Source organism: Trichomonas vaginalis, chromosome V (genome assembly GCF_026262505.1).
Source record: "Trichomonas vaginalis G3 chromosome V, whole genome shotgun sequence".
Classification (NCBI taxonomy): Eukaryota; Parabasalia; order Trichomonadida; family Trichomonadidae; genus Trichomonas; species Trichomonas vaginalis.
Window position 1 is genome coordinate 5,435,837 of NC_067207.1, and position 21,805 is coordinate 5,457,641.

At 31.6% G+C, this 21,805-nt stretch overlaps 12 protein-coding genes across 12 annotated transcripts, besides 1 other annotated feature; 5 read left to right on the forward strand and 7 right to left on the reverse strand.

Moving 5' to 3' along the window:
* Window positions 1–10: 10 nt before the first annotated feature.
* On the reverse strand, window positions 11–725 carry TVAGG3_0283050 (ER retention sequence binding; the record flags this gene model as incomplete). The annotated part of the gene is made up of 1 exon (XM_001311854.1): window positions 78–656. One exon carries the CDS (start codon window positions 654–656, stop codon window positions 78–80), a length of 579 nt encoding a protein of 192 aa, XP_001311855.1.
* Window positions 726–815: 90 nt separating this feature from the next.
* TVAGG3_0283060 (uncharacterized protein) lies at window positions 816–1,951 on the forward strand (the record flags this gene model as incomplete). Its single annotated transcript, XM_001311853.1, has 1 exon — window positions 818–1,261. The coding sequence occupies one exon, from the start codon at window positions 818–820 to the stop codon at window positions 1,259–1,261; it is 444 nt and encodes a 147-aa protein (XP_001311854.1).
* A 368-nt stretch (window positions 1,952–2,319) lies between these two features.
* On the reverse strand, window positions 2,320–4,497 carry TVAGG3_0283070 (the record flags this gene model as incomplete). The annotated part of the gene is made up of 1 exon (XM_001311852.1): window positions 2,320–4,497. The coding sequence occupies one exon, from the start codon at window positions 4,495–4,497 to the stop codon at window positions 2,320–2,322; it is 2,178 nt and encodes a 725-aa protein (XP_001311853.1).
* A 2,280-nt stretch (window positions 4,498–6,777) lies between these two features.
* TVAGG3_0283080 (Ankyrin repeat family) lies at window positions 6,778–8,015 on the reverse strand (the record flags this gene model as incomplete). Its single annotated transcript, XM_001311851.1, has 1 exon — window positions 6,877–7,995. The coding sequence occupies one exon, from the start codon at window positions 7,993–7,995 to the stop codon at window positions 6,877–6,879; it is 1,119 nt and encodes a 372-aa protein (XP_001311852.1).
* Window positions 8,016–8,681: 666 nt separating this feature from the next.
* TVAGG3_0283090 (profilin (actin-binding protein) family) lies at window positions 8,682–9,239 on the forward strand (the record flags this gene model as incomplete). Its single annotated transcript, XM_001311850.1, has 1 exon — window positions 8,687–9,058. The coding sequence occupies one exon, from the start codon at window positions 8,687–8,689 to the stop codon at window positions 9,056–9,058; it is 372 nt and encodes a 123-aa protein (XP_001311851.1).
* A 540-nt stretch (window positions 9,240–9,779) lies between these two features.
* TVAGG3_0283100 (cysteine protease family C1-related family) lies at window positions 9,780–11,254 on the reverse strand (the record flags this gene model as incomplete). The annotated part of the gene is made up of 1 exon (XM_001311849.2): window positions 9,833–11,254. One exon carries the CDS (start codon window positions 11,252–11,254, stop codon window positions 9,833–9,835), a length of 1,422 nt encoding a protein of 473 aa, XP_001311850.1.
* A 203-nt stretch (window positions 11,255–11,457) lies between these two features.
* Window positions 11,458–11,498: a mobile genetic element.
* Window positions 11,499–13,225: 1,727 nt separating this feature from the next.
* TVAGG3_0283120 (uncharacterized protein) lies at window positions 13,226–14,578 on the reverse strand (the record flags this gene model as incomplete). The annotated part of the gene is made up of 1 exon (XM_001311848.2): window positions 13,424–14,209. One exon carries the CDS (start codon window positions 14,207–14,209, stop codon window positions 13,424–13,426), a length of 786 nt encoding a protein of 261 aa, XP_001311849.1.
* A 333-nt stretch (window positions 14,579–14,911) lies between these two features.
* On the forward strand, window positions 14,912–16,441 carry TVAGG3_0283130 (spectrin binding; the record flags this gene model as incomplete). The annotated part of the gene is made up of 1 exon (XM_001311847.2): window positions 14,912–16,441. The coding sequence occupies one exon, from the start codon at window positions 14,912–14,914 to the stop codon at window positions 16,439–16,441; it is 1,530 nt and encodes a 509-aa protein (XP_001311848.2).
* Window positions 16,442–16,491: 50 nt separating this feature from the next.
* TVAGG3_0283140 (EB1 dimerization domain-like family) lies at window positions 16,492–17,598 on the reverse strand (the record flags this gene model as incomplete). Its single annotated transcript, XM_001311846.2, has 1 exon — window positions 16,948–17,547. One exon carries the CDS (start codon window positions 17,545–17,547, stop codon window positions 16,948–16,950), a length of 600 nt encoding a protein of 199 aa, XP_001311847.1.
* Window positions 17,599–17,790: 192 nt separating this feature from the next.
* On the forward strand, window positions 17,791–19,960 carry TVAGG3_0283150 (Rab6a-GEF complex partner protein 1 family; the record flags this gene model as incomplete). Its single annotated transcript, XM_001311845.1, has 1 exon — window positions 17,791–19,812. The coding sequence occupies one exon, from the start codon at window positions 17,791–17,793 to the stop codon at window positions 19,810–19,812; it is 2,022 nt and encodes a 673-aa protein (XP_001311846.1).
* Window positions 19,961–20,337: 377 nt separating this feature from the next.
* Window positions 20,338–21,507, reverse strand: TVAGG3_0283160 (uncharacterized protein; the record flags this gene model as incomplete). Its single annotated transcript, XM_001311844.1, has 1 exon — window positions 20,338–21,507. One exon carries the CDS (start codon window positions 21,505–21,507, stop codon window positions 20,338–20,340), a length of 1,170 nt encoding a protein of 389 aa, XP_001311845.1.
* Window positions 21,508–21,538: 31 nt separating this feature from the next.
* TVAGG3_0283170 (uncharacterized protein) lies at window positions 21,539–21,805 on the forward strand (the record flags this gene model as incomplete). The annotated part of the gene is made up of 1 exon (XM_001311843.1): window positions 21,539–21,805. One exon carries the CDS (start codon window positions 21,539–21,541, stop codon window positions 21,803–21,805), a length of 267 nt encoding a protein of 88 aa, XP_001311844.1.

The following is a 21,805-nucleotide window of genomic DNA, read 5'->3' on the forward strand; positions in this document are numbered from 1 at the left end:
AAAAGTGTTTATTTTTATATAAGAAGTTTTTATGACATTTTTAATAGAGTTTAATAAGATAAATGACATTTTTATACTTAGCGAGGAAGTTCAAATTCCTTTCCGTAAATAATTGCTTTGATATAGTAATAAATGAAATCCGCGTATAAAAGAGTTTGAATAATACCTGTAATCCACATGACGTAAGGAGTTCTGTTACGTCCAGCGTTGATTGTTTTGTAAATCCAGTTGATTATATAGAATAATCTGTAAAGTCCGAGGAAGAAGATATATTTGTGTGTCATGACATCGACTCTTTGTGTACGCTGAAGTAAGAATAATTGTGGAAGTATAGCGAAGGCCTCAGTCCAAAGAGAAAACGTCCAAGTGATCTCGATCAAGGAATATTCTCTTGTAGAGAGTGCTGTTGCGAGAACACATATCAACAGGATCCAAATGATGCGAAAACTGTCGTGTTTTTTATTGTATGTCTTATTAAATTTAGTAAGCATTAATACAATTGTAAGAAGTGTGCTTGATATATAGAAAATCTTAAAGATTATGTTGTATATTGGAGGATCGAAGAATTCACTATTAACATAGCGCGTCAAGAAAACAATTAAATAAAGAATATGTGTTTGAAGCGATATACCTGCACAAGAATGCTTTGAAAACATTTTAGATAACAACAGGATCGTAGATATCAAATGACACATATCTGCTGTGTACCGAAATATATTCCATCCGTACCACATGTCAAAATGTCAAAAGTCAATTTGGGGTCAAAAATAATAAAACAAGGGGAAATAAAAAAAGTGCAATTGATGGAAAATTATCAATGCAGGAAGAAAAGAAGCCATCCAAACCATTGAACAAGGATAACTTCTTTGGAAAGGTTAATAATGAAATGATTAATAGTTCATTTGATGAAGCACAACAAACATTGAGAAGGATTGTCGAAAGTGATCCTAAAAACGCCAAAACTATTATTGCTTCAATCTCTAAAATCATAATCGAACAGGAAATACCAGTTTCGAATACGCAATATTTAATTCAATCAGAATTAGATGATCAAGATAGAAAAGATATTATAAATAGAGTCAACAAAATATTGGGTGATAATTTTAAGGTGAAAGAATTTCGAAATTTTGCGATTAAAGCTTCACGAATCATCAATGTACCAATTACTGACCTGGTTTTAAACAAGCCATTTTTACTAGGATGGTTCAAAGATAACATCGACACCATCCAAAAAGCTAAAGAGAAAGGCTTATTTGATTAAATTAATCGGTATTTTCCTATAAATGTTTAATTTTTCTCTATTTATATCTTATAAAAAATTTACACACAATATATACATGCTCTTTATAATATAAAATAACAAATTTTCATTTTTTTTGAAATTGAAATAAAATTATAGAACAGATAACCATACACGCAATTTATATTTTTCATATTCATTGGGGAACACCTTACAAAGCATTCGTTCTTCAAATAAGATTCTTTTGTGGAAAAATATGTTCAAAAACACGATGAAAAATAGCACACCAATAATATTTTGTAGATATACCATTATTCCAATGTGAATTAGCATAAATCCACTATAACAAGGGTGTCTAATCAAAGAATAGATACCATTTGTAACCAATGAGTTATATGAATACTTTCTGCAGTTGATAGAATGTAAATAGTTTCGTTTTAGTTGCATTATTGCAATAATTCTAACTATTATTCCAATGATTATAAGTGAATAACCTGTTAAATCTGTAAAGAACGCGTATTTTGTAAGTAAACTGTCATAATATTTCCATTGTATATGACTGATTAAAAACAATACGAAATAAATAGTTATATATTTCTTAGTTAGAAGAATATCAGCTGCAGTTGTTTTAGTTGGATGAAGATATTTATGTATTAAGTATTCAGCTAAATGAAACGCAAGTAGAAAGCAAAGCATTGTAATAAACTTCACATGTAAATCATTCATTGGCAAAAAAATTATCAAAAAACGATTATTTTAGATTCAAATGCTGTTCGGCATTAGAATTAAAAATAATCATTAGTATGATAATTGCACTTTTATTGCATTTTTAACAAGATTCACGCCTTTTTAAAAACACAATAAAAGTGTAAATTTTATTGTCAATTGATCTTATCAAAGTTGTAAATGTTTGTCACTTTTCCGCGAATATTTGCTACATATCATGAATGATTGTATGTTATCTTGTTTACTATAGTTAATGTGATGGTAACAGTGAAGTATATAACTTCAACCTTATTATTATAAAAAGGAAAAAGAAATGATATATAAACAATAGAATTTTTAATATAAATGAAAAGTTAATTGATCGAATCGATCAATTTATCTAAAGAAAACAGTTCTTCCTGTTGTTGAGCGATAACAACAATAGGTTCGGATCTTTCTCCCCAAAGACATTCATCGAGAATTTTCTGAATCATCTGTGGCCTTAAAACAAGGTTTGCGTAATCTTCAGACTGAGCCAAATTGGAAAGACCAGAGTTAGGAATACTCGGAGATTTGACAATTTTACTTGGCCTTTGAGGGAGGTTTGTAGGTGTGAAAGTTACGTCAGATGATTTGTTTAAGAGAGGGAATCTCTTTGTAAACTGTTCTTTGAGATCATTAGATAGCTTCCTTTGTTCTGAGTAGTCTGAAGGTCTATCAGAACTTGAGAAACATTGTTTGAAATCGTTTTCAGGGAATAAACTGTGTCTTATCTTTGTTTTCAAAAGATAATTGCAGAAATTGAACAAAACATCTAACGAACTGTTGCTTCCATCAAAGTAAAGCTCATCAAACTTATGATCCTCGCTTTGCATAATTATTTCTAATCCTTTCGAGCCAATACTTTGGTTTGTTAGATCCAACGACTTCAGTGACTTTATCTTCATGCAGTAAGTAACAATTTGGTCGCCCAATACCAAGCTTTCGTCACTTTTACTTGCCTTTAATGATAAATCAGACAAAAGTGACAAATTTGAAAGGGAATCGAAAACTTTTTCGAGGTTATTGGCAATTAAACAGTCATCTAAACATAATTTCTTAAGTTTTGGAAAACATCCTATGAAATCTGCAAAAAGTGACATTTCCTCTTCATTCAATTTATTTTCTGAGAAAATTAATGTTTCAACTGAAGGATATTTTGCATTTTTAGACTTTTTGAAGAAGTTTATGAGGTCATCCTCGGAGATCTTCATGGCGCTGAGATCAATAAGCTTGAAGGTGTCGCTTTCTTCAACTAATTTGAAGAAAGAAACCAAAAAATTCTCTGTAATTCTACAATTAGACAATTTGAAGTCTTTTACGGTAGCTCGATTAGCTTGGAGCGCCGCCTCAACATTATTTCCGCTAATATCAAGGTATTTAAGGCCAATTTCGAAGAGTAATAACTTATCTAATAAATACGAACCGTCGATGCCCATATTCCTTACTTTTATAGTGTTTAAGCAATGCTTTTCGAGAACCCATGATGTATTGGCAAGTTCAAGTACATTTGTCGATACAAATACTGGATTATTAATTCTATCAATAGTTATGTGAGAAAGATTGTGGAAACAGTCATTGAAGAAGATTGTCTGGAAGAATGATATCATGTCTCCTGTAATGCATTGAATTATTTCAATTCCGGTAATTTCTGTTTCAAATGCTGGAATATTATCGAAAAACTTGATGAAACTTTGAGTGGTTAAGTTGCAATTGATGAAACTCCAGAATTTTGGCTTAAAAGCTCGTTTTGTTGAGAAAATTTTTGTAACCATCGAATCAGCATCTGTGAAATCAATATTTTCTAGTGTAATACGCTTAATAAATCTGTTTACACTTATTATTTTGATTGCGTCTTTGAAAAAGTCTGCTAATCGTATATTTTTGAGATGAATATGTTCGATATCTTGTTCGTAAGCGAGAGATAAGATGAGAGGCTGTGTGGCAGAACAATTGAGGAATTTGTAATCTATAAGAATCGTTTTTGATATTGAATTTTCGATGTATGTTAAAACATGTTGATTTTTTTTCTCAAAAGTAGGCATAAGATGATAAATACATGAAATAGTACGATCGAAAAATAGTGTATCAAGAGGGAACGGGCGCATTGATACGTTTTCAGGCTGAGTGATTGTAGTTATTGACAAATGAAGTGGTAATAAGTCAGTTGGAAAGAGAGATTGCCTGATCATATAGACATTCATGGCAAGCTTGTACGCTTTGTCTGATCTAATGATTATCTGTTTTGACTTACTTGAAAAAGTTAAGTTGCAATTTGACAAAAAGATCTGAGAAAGGTCATAAAAACTAATGGAATTGCAGAGATTGGACTGGAAAGCAAAGCTTTTTTGGTTTACTAAGAAGATTCCTGGTGAACCAATCACTAAAAGCCTTTTTTTCAGCGTATTACTCCGTCCGACTTTCTCAACATCTCCAACCCAGTAAATTTTGACTTTATCAATTGCGAAAATCGGAATGACTTGCTCAAGGAACTCGCGTTCCTTGCTTGACATCCAGATCTATTTTTTTCAAAGAAATCTGTCAATTTACATGTCAAAAATTGGAAAACGATAAAAAATTTTAATATTTTTATGAGAATTTTATGAGTGATTTTTAACATTTAAACCTTGACATGGACTTTTATAGAATCAAATTCGACACTAATCATCAATTCTGGACCAACAGTAAAAGGCCCACCAGAATATAATACGACTGCCGTTCATGTTATAGTTTATGGCGACGTACAAAACGTTGGATTTGAAGCATTCAGTGGATATGCTAAACTTGAAACACTTGAACTTCCTGATTCAATTATTAGCATAGACAATAGTATTATTCGAGACGCAAAAATTAAATCTTTTCATATTCCATTTAGTTTGAAAAACATTTCACCAGATGGCTCATTTGATTGGCAATTTACACTTGAGGAGTTTACAATAGATCCAAATCATCAATATTTTTCAGTTCTTGATGGCGTACTTTATGACAAGAATTTTACGACATTAATGACATATCCTTCGGCGAAAAAATCACCAATATATTCTGTCTCGTATGGTGTAACTAGTTTTTTTGGCTACTCTACGAATAATATATGTTTTTTGCAACATTTATTGATTCCTCAAACAGTTACGCAAGTTTCCAACATAATGTATGCATCACCAACTCCAAATTTACCCTATATTAATATTTCAATATTTCGATACGATAATCAAGCCGATTCAACATTTGAAAAAGGTGAGTATGCATTTGTTGGCTTTGGCAAACCAATTTACATTAATTATATTCATCAAGAATACTATTCCACTTATTATGAAGTAAATCAATCCTTATACATCTTTACAACAAATAGAAATATGTCTATTACATATACTGATACATACTTTTACAATATTTCTAATCTCAGCTCTGTTATTGTAGGAAGAGGAATAAGATACCTTTCTCACAGCTGTTTTTCTAATTCAAGCATTCTTTACATATATGACAACAAACTTCGCACACAGTACGTATGCAGATTTCCTTATTATCTTAAAAATATTTATCTTTTTCTCGGTTTGTTGGTATAAATTCCACATAAACTATATATATACATGTATACACTATAAATAGTCTTAAATTTTTCTATTGAATACAAATATGTATATCGATGATAAATGATTTAAAGTACAACGCTGGAAATCCCAAGTACAAGGTATAATTTTAATTATTGGAATGTCGCTATGATTATGATAAAAGAGCAAATATCCATCTGAATTGAAATGTCACTTTTTGAAAAAGTCTAAATTGAACTTTTTAAAATTCATCATGATTGAATGTTTTCCATGATATTTTATAGAGTTAAACATAGAGTATTAGATTCTAATACTTTCAATCTTAGCAACCTACTATTCAAATTGTTGATTCAAGATGTACAAAACGAAATTTCTATCATTATTCAAAATATGCATGGAATTCAAATTTTAGGTGACAGGCTTGAATAGTTTACATTTTTGAAAAAAAAGTCGTTCTTCACATTGAGGAATTATATTTTAAATCTGACAAGCATTATTTATAATATGCGTGCTGTATATGTTTCAATCATTATATATATAAAAAAGTGCAAATCTCAAATAAATTTCTCAAACTTTTCTCTGTAAGAATAGTAGAATACCCGCTTTTTCAGACATCTCCAGAATTATAATTATAAATCTTTTAAAGTGTGAAATTAGATTCAGATAATATCAATATTTGGGCTAAATTTGTGAACCCAAAAGTTTTGATTTTTTTTTCTTTTTGACATTTGTTATGTAAAAATTTATCTCAAATGAATCCAGGTGATCAAGTGAGGTAGTTATACAATCTATTATTATCATTATAGAGACAACTTACAGAAAAAGCTTTCAATCAAGTACATAAATTGAGGGAAGTGATTTTTCATTTGAAGGCCCAAATGAAAAAAAAAAAAATCATGATTTAATTGAAGCACATGGTAAAATGAGGTTCTTTGGTATCGATATATCAGCAGAAATCGATTGTGAGCTTTTGTTTGCAAAATATAACATAAATTTGGAATCAATTCTTAAATATCTTGATATTGGAAAAACTCATTTGAATATGCACATTTCTAATATTAGCAAAGAACTTTTGGATTCCAAAAGTTGCACACAAATTCGTCCCGATGCTTTTGCAGTTTTGATAAAATATGTCAACAAAACACATTCTATTTTACAAACACTAATTTGCTTAAAATAATTGATATTTTGCATCAATTCTACATTAATCATTCTGATATATTTAATAATGATCCAACAATTAAATCTAAATCGAATCTGCTAACATATTGGTTCTTCAGATCTTATAAATAATAAATTATATTTAGATATTTTTAAATTTATGACGTTGAATAGATATAAGCTTCATAACAATGCTTTCATTTCATTACTAATTGCAAAATCAGAAATGGACTTTTCACGGTAATGAAAACATCCTCGAGATTCAATTATTTGATCCTTATTTGCACCATGGTCTAATAAAAATTTTGCTAATTCGATATCATCATTTTCGACTGCATATCTGAAGGGAGTGTATATTTCATGAGTTGTTGATCCATTAGATAAACAAAGAGCTGTATTTACATCAGCTCCTTTTTCAACAAGAAACTTAGCTAATTCATATTTCTTATTCATTAGAGCTTCGAAAAGAAGGTTAAATGAGTCATAAAAATGCCTAAAAATGAAATCTATTCGATATCCCAAAGAAATTATGCATTCAAAGAATTTTATTGGGTACTCTTCAACTAAGAGAAAATCATATGCATTGGTAAAGGCATTTTGATAAATTTTGTTGATGATTGCAAAAATGAAAACTTGGTAATTCATGTTATAAATATGTGTGATTGTTACAATCTCTTCAAATAATTTAAAATCTTCATCTAAAATTTCTTCTACAATATTGTTTCGATGACAAATTATAGCTGTAAATAAATTTTCGGCTGTGGCGTATTTAACATTGCGTGAAACTATCTTTATTATTTCGTTGTTTCCTCCTTTTATTGCTGATATCATTGTTTTGTTGTTTATGCTTTTAAAATTGTTAAGAAAATGCTTGAAGCATTTGACAGCTCCATATAATGCTGCTCTATTTATTAGATCTTGATTTACCTCAATTTTTCCCTTTTGAATTATTTTTTCAAGATCATCATCCATTAAAATAGAATCAATCTCCCCAAATGATATTGGATGAAAATAAATAAACACATTATAATACGTTGATGTTCTTTTGTAAAATTTTGTTGCAATTTCATAAACTAATAACTCGTTCCTTTGTTTCCATTCTAAGATAACGTAAAACATATTATTGATGAACTCAAGAGTTATTGTGCCATTTGTGTAAAATTGGACTAGTTGATCAACAATTGTGTCGATATCTTTCTTTCTTATTTGATCATTCCAAACTAAGTCTATAATCTGTTGATACTGTTTCAGCTCATCAGGAATAACTATCGAATTAAGAGGGTGAATTCGCCTCCAAAACATTAATCTAAAATGAAAAATTTTATTTATTTTCAAAATTTGAAAGTGAAAGTGTGGTATATTTATAAAAAGTGACAAGACATGGAAATGTTTTGTAAGGTAATTTTTGAATATTAGAGGTTACTTAAGGATTCACTGACCGCTTTCTAGTATGCCATCAAAAATAGGAATACATGTTTGAATATGATACGAAAATAATACTAGTATAAAATGAAATTGTTGTGTATTGTCAAAAATATGAATTACGATAAGATAAACACAACACTACCACTAAGATTCCGCATCAAAGCGAAAGATCTCGAATTTTTTTCAAACATTCAGTTCATGGAATTTTTCTTAAAATTTCAAAATTAAATCTAAAAGTGTAGATTCATCAATGGAAGTCATTTGATAAAGATAACCTTACTTAAATTCTTTTTCTTAAAGTTCGTATATAAATATGTATTCAATGTTTTAAGTCGCAATTCTCTTTCCCTTCAACCTGCTAAGCAAATCTCTCACGCACATCTGCTTCAAGCAGAAAACTATTTTGCTTGTTTGCGAAAGCGTAATATCCTAAAATTACTGAAAAACCATTATCCTTGAAAAATCGCAATCAACCCATATCCAAAATGCTGTAATTAATCATATTCTATCAGATTTCGAATAAAAAACTTCATTTCACTTTCTTTTGATAAAAAATTTTTTTTATAAAATGTCGTGGACTCAATTCATTGATCTTCTTGGTACAAATATCACAAGTGCCGGTATTTTCAGATTTGATGGCGAAAGCCTCGCAGCAACTAAAGATTTTTCAATAACTCCAGAAGAAACAGTTAAATTGCTCGATATGTATAATAAAGGCTCAGCTTTCCTTTCAGAAACATTCACGTTTAAAGGTGTAGAATATTCTATTCTTCGTGCCGACAGTGAAAACATTCAAATGCGTTATCACTCTGCAGGTTTGATGGTTTCTAAATGCAAATCATGCTTTATTTTCGCATACCATACTGATAGAGTTCAGGCTCAAAACTGTTATGAGGCAGTTGTTCATGTTGCAAATATTTTACGTTCTTACGGATATTAAATTCAATTTGTATTTTTTCTCTATCGATATAACTATCATGTTATCAATCTTTACTCCACTTATTAAAAATTGATGTTATTTTTTAAAAAAATTTTGAAGTTTGGATTTTTCATTCTCATATTGAGCGATAAGCAGAAATTCCTTTTTGTTTAGACACAAATAAACAATTTCCTTTTATTTATTCTTTAAATTTTATGACAATTTTTGATTATTTGATGAATTTTCAGTCAGTATAGATAAAAGTATGCGCATTTATCACTTTCTGACATTTTCTTAGTTTTCTAAGAACATAAGTTATTATAAATCCCTATATAAAACATAAATTGACTACTAAACTTTTTTACTATTAAAATAAAGGTATATTTACATTACAAGAGCATGTCAAAAAGAAGTAAATCCATCCTAAAGTCTTCTCTCCGATGAGAGCTCATGAATGGTCAAAAACATCTTTAATTGACTCCATACTATGGGATAAAAATGCCTTACATATGAGCATTTAAAAGATCTCAAGTTGTATTTTTATGGATTTTTTTTCATGTTCAGAGCACAAAAAATCACCCCTAAGTGAATGAATGTGATATGAAAGCCGAGAAAGAGTTCAGTCAGAATGAATCCCTATTTGTGCACTTTCAACATTCTGATAAAAAAAAGTCAAAAAGAGGAATTTAAATATAAAGAGAGGCACAAGAAAATAATAATAAAAAAAAATTAGTAAAAAATAAAAATAAAAAAACTGATTTTATTAAAGAGAAAATATTCTGTACTTAATTTAACTTAGAGAACCTCGATGAAAGGAATCTTAGCATCTGTTGTGACACCGCAGTTGTATTCCTGATTCTCAGCCTGGATGTAGATGTATCCTTCGTTGCCCCAATGAGTGGACCACGAGTTCTTGATTTCCCAGCACTCGATGCCGTCGACAATCTTCCAACCTGTAAGAAGAACCTCGTGGACTAAGTCGTCAGCGGCTCCTGTGCATGTTGGGTCGTTGACAGCTCCCTTTGTGTAGAATGACATCGATTCGATAACGTTGATACCGATAGAAGCAGGGCCGTACTGGTAGAGAGCTTCCTTGAGAGCTTGCGTGGACTTATCAATTGCGATGCAATCGACAACGCGAGCGACAGGGTGCTCTGGATTTCTGTTGCAGTAACCAGCAACGCCGATGTATGGATAGTCTTTTTCAAGGAATAACTTGAAGTTCTGGTTGATGAGGGAACGGAATGCTGGGCCAGCTTCGCCGCCGCCGCAAGCACTGTTGTTGTAATCCCATGTGCAGTCCATGATCTGGTTGACTGATAATTCGCGGAAAACGCCGGTCTTCAGGGCAAGTTGGGATTCAAGAGATTCGGCTGTGCCAAATGCCCAGCAGGAACCGCAGGCAACTTGGTCACGTGGTTTGCCGACAACGTTTGGAACATCGCGCCATGAGAACTCGGCTGGAAGGTCCTTTAAGCCTTTGGCTGTATATTTACGGCAGATTGTCTCGTCTTCGTTGGAAATTGTAAGACGGCGGCCACCGAGTCTGTTAACGAACTTTGAACGCTTCTCCTGGAATTTGTTTTGGTGAACGCGATGTTCGACTTGTTTAACAGCTTGGAAGCCGTTGTCGCCATGGCCTGGATATGGATCGTTGATGAGATTGCCGTTGCAGATATCTGGGAAGTTCCAGGCTCCTGGAAGTGAATCAGGCTGGAAATCGTCGATATCAAGAATGTAAATGTCATAGTGAGAATGATATAAGGAAACGGCGTGTGCAATGTATGAGACTGGATATCCTGTAGCTGGATCAATGTAAATGTCCCAGGTCTGTAATTTTGGTGTAGAAACATTCTTTTCCCAAACTTCGCAAACTCTTCCGCGGTGCTGGCGCATGCCAACTTTCTTGTAGCCATCTGGCTTTGGAAGGAATTCATTTAATTCAAGATCCCATTCGCCACCATCTTCTGGTTGGTGATCGTAGCAAATCATTTTGTCATCTGATGCGACAACCTTGCGGTAAATGCGCTCTTCACCTGTGGAAACCCAAATCTGTTCTAAGCCGTTGTACTTGCTTGTATATGTTCGTGATGGTTCGACTGAAATAATAATTGGGTTGGACAAATTCGTGTATGGAACATTCCATGAACCACGGATTGTGTACCTGGCTGGGAATTGCTTAAATGCAATTCCCCTGGAAAGGAATAAGCTGAACATATTTTTGGTGCAACCGCTCCTTTCAAATTTCAAAAGGAATTTCAAACCCAGGGGAATCATTCCACTCTCAAAAATTAGTTGGTTTCGACATTCAGCGACCAATATTGTCTGTATGATATATGCATTTCCCAACTTTTATAAAAAGCCTACCGTTTGCCGTGAATTTATCCCTGCTGTCCGCCGCGTTTTTTTTTTGTACGTTAAAAATCGTACGTTACTTTAATTCGCTCGGCGTAAGCCGAGCATGTGTATTTCAAAACTATTCTTTCACAATAAATAATCTCGCTTGCTACTTTACCTGTCGCACAGTTTATTCAAATTTAACTTATCATTATTATTAGTATTCACATAAAGCTTTATCAATTTCAATATTAGCATGAAGTATCATTCGAAGTAAGCAATCAACCGAATCTATAGCATAGTAGGGTAAGATTGTTCCAATGTTACGTATTTATTAATTTACATTAGAATAACTTTACCTTACTATGTATAGAACATACAATTATTTGTCCATTATGGATCAAAGAATGCGAGTGTACTACCCACACTTAAAATTCTTCTATTGCTTCTCAATCAATGAGTGGCTACAGAAGAACTTTGAGCATTTCGGCCAAATTTACAATTATAGTTACCAGAAGCTTTTAAATACGTCATTAGAGATAAAACTTTCGAAGTCCTACATTCAATGCAGTACTTCCAAAGTTCTTCTATCCAGTATTAGATAATGTCTCTGAAGCGTGCTTCTTATAAGGAAAGCTATTAATTTTTGTTTCGTCGAATAAATAGTAATATTTATTTTTTATCCGATTTTTTTTTCAAAATATCGCGATATGAGTGTATCTTTATCATATCCTAATGTTCTATATTAACATATTATCATTTCTTCTCACTCAACTAAAAAAAGTTTTAATGCTTAGATCTATCCATAGGGTATGATAATATATGAGAGCAAAAAAAAAATTCACGGATGAAATATTTGAGAGAAAAAACGTAAAAAATCTCCCGTTACGGGAGATTTCTCTCAAATTTGCGGAGAAAAAGTGACGCCGTCGCGGGAGACTACTCACAATTCACGGATTAACACGGATTGACGATAGGTTATTGGCGTGAAGCGCCAATTGTTGAATAAAAAACCAAATCTCCTTAAAACAAGAAAAATAGACTCTTTTTCAAAAAAGGAATATAAATGCTCGTTTAATCATCCTCAAAAAATTCCAAAAAAATTGCAAAATTCAAAATTCGTTAATAAAAACTACATTTTTTTCTCAACCGTAATCATCCACAACGACGGAATCCGACGGCTCCCGTTGGGAAATACATAGTATGATATTATCCATAGCTTACATTATCTATATTTCCAATATTAAATCTAAAAAATATAAATTTTTCAAACACTCCGAAATTCGTTCTATAACATCCCACTATACTATGTTTTAAAAATCTTCTTGAGATCATTCTAATTATTTTCATTTTGTATAATTTCGTCAATTTCATACCCTTCACTCATTTGGACATTATAAAATTAAGCTTCTTATCGATTAGTTTAGATGTGTAGTTCAGAAAAATTAGAAAATGTTTTTATATGTTGATTGAATATCTTATGCAAAAGTTTCGCAACGGCATTAAAAATGATGCAGTTTCATTCTATATATGATTACAGACTTGGGACATTAACATTATTTCTTTGAACTTTTATCTTTGACATACTTCTCTGGAAATAAGTTGTCTTTGCAAAATCCAATCATTTTCATCTATCTAGTGATGATATTACACGTAAAACTTTGACTTTAGCACTAATCTATTTCTTAAGAAGCTCGAGGACAGTTGTACGAAGCGAATTGAATCCTCATTAAAGTGCTGTTCTGTCATACTGTTATAAATTTCAACGACAGCTTTTCCATGACATGAAAGATCACTATGGAACCAAATGAACATATACTTGTATAATAAGGCTTCTTATATTGGCACATTAAAATAATATATTTAATGAATAATCATACAATAAAATGTTTTGATTTATTCTTTTAAACACCTGGGCCATTCTTAATTTTCATAAAAATAGGAGGGGTAAGTGTTCAAATTCCGTCACGTTGTTGTTATATTACTATTCTATGGAAAAAGATGGAAAGCAATTTCTTTTATATGTTTTTTATTTTTCTTTTAAGCATTTTAAAATGTTATAGGGACTTTCTGGCTTTTTGCCTGCTTTTCCAAATATTCCTCACAATGTTGGATCAATTTTACACAATATTTTTGGAGTAAACGATTGTATTTTAACAAGCGTTCAGTGTTTTCTTTTTCATCAATTTGGCGTCGTACTAACTCTAATGAATCTTTGGCCAAAAGTTTCAGCAAGTTTCTTAAACGATTTAGTGGAAAATCGTTTGAAATGAAGTAGTCTATATATTCCTGTTCATTGTATGATCTAGAAATAGCAATTTTGCCCCATTTATTTAAGCGATCGATGTAATCATAATCATAATATATTGCTCCGTATGGTGTTGCCGAAGATTTTTCTTTTTCAAAAATTATACGATCAGCTTTCATTTTCATCGACAATCCATCTTGTCCATAATGAAGTAATCCATCTTCTATCTTTGGTTGCCTAAAAAACTGTCCATGAGTATAGGTAGACTTTTCGTGACCATATAGATATGGCGTATTGCCTTTTTGAATACAAAATTTAACTAATGCTACATAATCTTCATCACAATAGTTGTATAATTTATTCCATTTTTTAGCGTCAATTATATCCATTGGAAATGGTAATATTGAAACACTTATGTATCCACTTGATGAATTACCATGTTCAAAGACGTTATCTTTGACGTATTCGAATAATTTAATCATGGATGGGTCGTTGTTGAATGAAGAATTAATGTAATTCACCTCAAGAGCATTTTCGTGATATTCAAACGATGACCCCACAATATTGATCAATAAAAGAAATTCCATTATAAAGATTTTAAAATGTGAAATGACAAAGTCAATAAAACCATTCAAAATTTTGTACAAGGTAATAAATTTATAACAACTGGGGATATGACATTTATAAATATTTGTTAAATAAGTTTATTCATCACTGAGAGCTAGATGGATATACTTCACTTAATTGTGCATCATAATTTATTTAAATATAGCCTTGTCAATTAAGTTATGGATAGTGAAGTATATATATAAAGCTTAGTCCATGAATAGATAACCTTGTCAATGGATTATGCTGATGTCCATGGACTTGCCTATTTATTTCGACATTCTACAAGAAGAAATTTGATGCATAAACTCAATGGAGTATATAATTATGATGTTTGAATGAGAATAAAGCTAAAAATCAATAAATAATTCTAATAAATAGATGCATAGACTTAAAAATACAAACAAATTTTGATTCCATTAATTTATTCTAAGTTAAAAAAGTATAAGAACTAAATTTTACCATCAAAAATATGGCTTCATTATCTAGCTTCCGGGGTATTTTGAACAAAATTCGTTTGAGAAAATTATGAAGAAATAGCTTGTAAAAATATATATCACAGAAACATAATATTGAATTGGTACTTGGGCAGCTTTATATCATTCATGATGTCTCCTCAAACTATAAATATCACGATTGATTTGAACGAGTAAAATTCGTCACTTTTTGCATATAAATTTTGAATGAATCTTGATGATTTTTCGCCAGATTCAATTTCAAAATATATAGATGAAGGGGGAGATGTAAATACTAGTATACAAGATGACGAAGTTCTCGCTATAACTTGCATTAAACAAGGTAATCTTGAATCAGTTAAATTGCTTCTTGCTGCAGGGTGTTTGACTAATGGATTATTACATGCCGCAATTTTGAATGATAAGTTAAGAATTTTTACTACTCTTCTTAAAAATGATATTGACATTGACGAAAAGGATGCAAATGGTGATACACCAGTGCTCCTTGCTATCAAAACGAACAAATTCTCATATTTATTCGAATTAATAGACAAAGACGCAGATTTATCTTGTCCAGACGCTGAAGGCTTCACGCCATTATATTACGCTGTTAAATCAAAAAATATCGATGTCACCCAACTTCTTCTTCTCAACCACGCGCCAGCTAGTTCTCTAGAATTTGAGAAATCTCCACTTTATCATGCAATTCTCGAAAAAGATATGATTATGATTGATCTACTTCTTACATATGGAGCTTGTCCATCTCAAGAGAACGAGGAGCATGAATCGTTCTTATCTCTCGCAATAAAAGTAAATTCGCCAGACATTTTTAAGATTTTAATGTCTGTTGGAGCTACAGCAACAAATATTTCTCAAGAAACATTACAAGAACCTTACTTATCCATATTTTTAGACAACTCTGTACCTCCAGATATTGAAAACGTTCAATCTCAAGACTTTGACTGCACAATCAAGAACCTAAAAGAAGATTTCATATCAATGAAAGAAAAATTAGAGGCCGCGGCTGAAAAATACGCAAATTTCGATTTTAAGACAAATCTTATTTCTCCGATTATCAACAACCAAAACGCCATGGTTTCTACTTTAACACGCTTCATCAAGCGCATCGATACCCACTCCAAAATGCTCTATAGGAAGCGAGTTTTCCTAATAAATTCACAAATGGAGTCTTTAACTTACTTAGAAGGCACGAAAATATCTAAAACGTTCGATTCAGATGAACTAGAATGGATGAATATGCTTACCAGCCTCCGCGACAAGATGAATGATGGTTCTTTATTTTCAGATGAAATTCTTAAAGGAAAAATCGAAAAAATGCTTCATTGCGAGGACGAAACATCAAATGTAGTACGTGTAACGAAGCGATTGAACAAAGAAAACCTTAGAAAAGACCGAAGCCAACTTGTTTTTTGCAACCAAGTTTTACTAAAATTACTGGAATTGATCAGAGATATAACAGAGACGTATCAAATGACCAAGCCAGTGATATCAGGAACATTTAACTTGGCAATGAAGACCATGGAAATGCTTCTGAACATGGTAAACGGAATTAGACAGATAAATCTGAATGTTGCCTCAATTGATTCGAAAGCAGAAAGGGACTGCAAGATGGAAGAGGCCTTCTCTGTTGCTTACGAGAAATTGCAGACAGATATCTCTTTCCTGACTTATCATATCAATCAGTTTGAAGATATTTCAATTCTGACAGAGCGTTGTATCAGAATGTGTATTCAATAAAATATTTTTATAGAAAGTATTTTAACAAACAATTTTTTTTTACAATATTTCAGGATATTTTTCGTGAGGAAAGATCAACTAAAGCAGATCTTAAATACAATACTGGCATATAAGAAAATTTTCATATTGTTAACTCTTTATTATTCATTTTTGTTGAACAAATGATCGCTAAATCTTCGAACATTTCCTTTTAAATCAAGATGTATCTTGAAATTATGCTATCTATCGTTATTACTTATTAGACAGCTCATAAATAATTCGATATGATATATTTTTATCGTTTTGATATTTTAATAAATATCATATTTCATTTTGAAGCATTTTGAACTAACAAACTCATGGAATATTGGAAGGCAACACTCAGAATTTGGCTTATTCCATATGAGATTATTTTATTGTTTTACAATTTTTCAAATTTATACGGACTTACCAGAATGTAAACTTTAAAATTTGTTTAAATAAGCTTTTACAAACAGAAAATTGATCGAAATAGCTATTATATAAAGTTATTTTTGAATTGGAGCAAGATCCGTATTCGGATTCTCAAGAACAGCTACGACAGTTCCAACTTCCTCTATTGGATATTTCTTAGTTAATTTCTCTATTTGCATTAGCTTACTGAGATAAAAATCACGCTCTTGTGCATGGAGTTCAATCTCTTGCTTCATTGTATTTTGCTGTAATATTCTATTCTGTAATTCTTTTTCGACATCATCGAACAATGACTCAACGTTTTCAAATTCATCTTTGTCTTCTTCTTCAATATCATATTCAAGTACTTCTTCCTGAATACCACTTTGCTGGTCAACAATTTTTCTGATAGCGTTTAACAATTGTAGTATTTCATTTTCATCGCCTTCTGTAATCTTTCTAATATCGTATGGAAAGCTTACTCCAACTTCGCGCATTATCTTTCGTATAGTTTGAAAATTGAAAGTTCTGTCTAGTTGTGTTTGTCCTATTTTAATTTCACTGATATGTTCATTCAAATTTGTTGAACGAATTAAGAGATCAGCGATTTCTTTTCCAGACCTTGATTCACTAAGTGTTTTGAAGTTAGATCCAGTCTCATCATTTAACCATTTTAATGCTGTACCAATATCCATGTTGAACCCAAAAATTGCCGTTTAATTTTACAACCTGAACTTTGAAATAAAGGGGTCAGAGAAAAATATTTGGGGAGAGATAATTGAATGTATCTTTAATAACGTTTTAATTGAAACCCAAAATGATTAAAAAAATAAATCGAATGTAACGCATGAAATTGAACAATGTATGTAAAATACAAACCTTTGAATTTTTTATACTTTGAGATATCACATTGAAAATTTTGATTATTAACAAACAAAATGTTTGTTTATGGTTTCCAAAGAGTCAAGCTTGACAGTAAAAATCCAGCAATTCTATGCCGAAGATCTCTGGATGACAAATTTACTGCATGCTTGACTTCCAAGGAGCTTAGAATACTAAATTCTATAACATTATCGGATAAACCATTAGCAACTTTCAGGCTTCCCGACGAAAAATTCAAAGAATACGGTGATTTTACAACTTTTGAGTGGACATCTAATAGATCTATAATGGCATTAACAAAGAATCATGTAGTTTCCATTCTTTCAATTAATGAATACGGTACATTCGTCAATTCAAGCTTTGTATCCATCAATGGTGAGATTACAGCATGCTGTGCGGTCGACGACCATATTGCAGTTGCTCTCGCCGGTCCAGTTATTCAAACAATTACACTAACCGGTGATGTTGTAGGCGAGTACAACATACAATCAGACGATGGCGCTGCCATAAACTGTCTCAAAATTGTCGACGAAGTTGCTTTAATGTCATTTGAGAATGGTAAATTTGCTACAGCCCAAATTCACTTTGGTGGAGTTTTTGAAAGCCGCTCAATTAAAGTTAATTATACGATGTTTAATAATACAAAGGAATTCATCGTTTCTCCTGATTCAATGGCTCTCTCAATCCTTCATAGTAACGGAGTTTTATCTTTCATTACAAACTTAACACCTTCGACTCCAGAGATTAAACTTGTGAAAAACTGTATACGTAGCGTCTGGAGTTCGAGAGGTTCTTACCTTTTTGCTTTATCTCATGAAGGAGATATAATTATTATAAATTATAAGAATAGAAGCAAAACGAAGACAAAATTAGAATTAGATTTCGATCCAAATTCATGTACAGCATTTGAATTTTCTTGGGATTATTCCCAATTAATTTTATCTTTTCCAACCGAGTTAATTTTTGTTGATATTGCAATGACAGACTTATATTCACCATCACTTGTGTTCCACACCAGCCAAAAGGTCATTTTTGGTTGCGAAAAGTCTGTTATCGAAGGTCCCAAAGAATTACTTTCACGCGGCTTCACAATCAAGTATGCCGCCGCATCACCAGACTACAATTACATTGTTATAGCAGGAAAGCGAGGTTTCGCGTATTATTCAGCCGAAAAAGATAAATGGGTTTTTAGCGCTGACAGATTGAATTCCTGTCAGAGCATCTGGTTCCAAGAAGGATATTTTGTTGCGATAGCCCAAGAAGAGACAGATAACTCATGGAAATTATTATTGTTATCTCCTGACCTTATTACGATAGTTCATACAGTCAATCTTGATTCTCCGGCTGTATTTGTTAATCATGTTGAGTCAAAACTAGTTTTAGGAACCAAAAAGTCGATAGAATTATATTTTATTCACAAACAGAAGATTAATCTAGTAGAAAAGCACAATCTCGCATGTAGACTATCCAATGGTGCTCTTTATGATTTTTCCAATGGAATTTTGACTCTAATTGATGGAAAATTAACAGTTTTATGTTCAGATGAGAAAATTGCTGACAATGTGATTACTATTTTCACAACCCAGCAATCTCCTATTATTTTCATCCTAACAGAAGATAATTCTTATGTTTATGTTCACAAACGATTAATAACTTTGAAAAAGAAATTCGTCTGTGAAATGATTGTCGGTGTTTGCGCTTTCAGTTTGGCTAGTAGATACAAAGTAGGCGAACTTAAGCTCAAAAGACATCCATTCCTTGCAAATATACTCATGGAATTCCTTGATGAGCCTCAAAAACTTTATTCTATCTCGATGACCTTCCTTTCTGATGCTTTTTCACTTGTTGAGTTCGTAAAAGTGATACAAGCGTACTTCGATACAGGAAAGACAGACAAAATGAAAGCTTTGATGGCCAGGTTCGACACTTCTAAGTCTCATTTGCTTTTGGCAGCTTTACTTCTACTTCCTGAGAAATATCAGCCCGAAATAGTTAAAATGATGCCAAACTACGACATGCTGATAAAGAAATTCCCTCAGTACGGAGAGCAGTTGAACGAAATATATCAACAAAAATAATTTATTTAATTTTATTTTATATTTATTTTTTATATATATGTATGTTGTTTTAAATATGTTTGTTTTAGTTACTAACACTCCATTTTTCTTTTCCTATCTTCTGTTCTCAATATAAAATAGAGTTTCATATTTACATTTTTGATTGAGGATGATTTATGTTTATATTTCATAACTTTATTAGTTTCAATGGATAGATTTAATGAATTTAATAGATAAATGGAATCCAATTATGAACATTAAATTGAATATCAAAAAATTCATGATAAGTTGAGAGTTTAACAATGGATTACCTAATCATTTGCTAATAAAATAGAAAGACATATGGAATCTAATTAGTAGAGATCGGATCTTTCTTTCGAATTTAGGATTTTTGAAAATTATTTAATATTACTAAGATATTTTAGGCTTTGTATATGACATGAAACTTTCCAAACAGTTTTTTACTTAGAAAATTCATAATTTTAAAATTTAACTAAACAAATAAATAAAATTTACAAATTAAAAATAAATATACAGATATATAGCTCACATATGCGTTATTGGAGGTGATCTAACCAATACACCTGAAGGAGAAGTGTATGTAAACGAAGATGAGTTGTCAAGAACGAATTTAATTGGAGGAAGTTTGACCAAACCTTCTCTTACAGGTATTGCAGAGAAATTAATAGTTATTGGGTAACCAAGTTCCGCTGAATAATGGATTGGTTCCGTATTAACTGTTCCTACGTCTTCTGTGTTGACACATTGGGCCGTAAACGTCAAATTATCAGTTGAAACATTGATAATTTCGATCTCAAAGTCAAATTGAGTGTTTACAAACACATCTTTCGGACATGATTTGACAGATATCATTAAATAGTCTGGAATTGTCTGGTATTCATCAACAGCTGGCTCTTCTTGGATTTCTGAAGAGTATTCCTTGCTTTCATCAACTTTCCAGAAAATTTTAATTTTTCCAAATTTCTTTGTTTGGGCTTCTGCTGGGGTTCCTGATATAGGGATCATCTTCCTCATTGTGACAAGAGATTTGATAGAGTTAGCAAACAATGCTTTAGGGAAATATTTTGGAGTTGTCGAATTTGCTGTAAAAGTATATGAAATATCAGTAATATCAAACGGCATAAGGTTTGTAACTGCTAATTCTAGCATGTAATCGAACTTTGATATATGTCTGACCTTCGATGAAACGTAAAATGGAAGAACAGACTCCAAACCAAACCTTTTAGAGATATTTATCTTCCTCATATCGACGTACGTAGATCCTTTAAGATTGAATTGCACAAATCCATCTGAATTGGAGTTCAAAACTATTGGAAATGTGAGATTGTTTGCTCCTGTTAGTTCAAAGAACTGAATTTTGAGTTCTTTTTGATCTACAGCTTGTGATGATAGTTCGTGTATTGAAACATTAGATTGAGAATCGACAAAAATTGATAAATCAAATGAAGCTATTGTACAAGTTGGATTTTTAACGAGATAAAACAGTAAAATACATGGAATACTAGCATATGCTCTGGTTTCAAGACGTTTGACCGGAATTTTCATTGCTTTTAACGTTAATGAATCATTTTTTACGAAATTTTCAACAGATATTTGCTCTGTAGTTACTTTGACGCTTGGATTTTTATGTGGGAGAATAAAAACATATATTGATAAATTCTTATCAAGCGTAATCTCAACAAAAGTATTCGACATTATTTCCAAAAAAGTGACAGTTTTAAAAAATATGTCACAGACTTCTAATGTAAATATTAATGTAACAGAAGTCTATTCAAGCGAGGAGATGGAGCAAGTCAAGAAAAGTCTTACTGGCCTTGAAGGATTTAATTATGGCTTAAGACAAAAGCAAGCATTTTCACTTCTGGAAGAAGGGCTCAAAAAACATAATGAAAGCTATAAACGAAAAGTACCCGGATTTGAATGTTATATTCACGAATACAAAACAGATCCATTTGCAGATGTAAAAGTTGATGATTGCGATTTTATCTTCTAA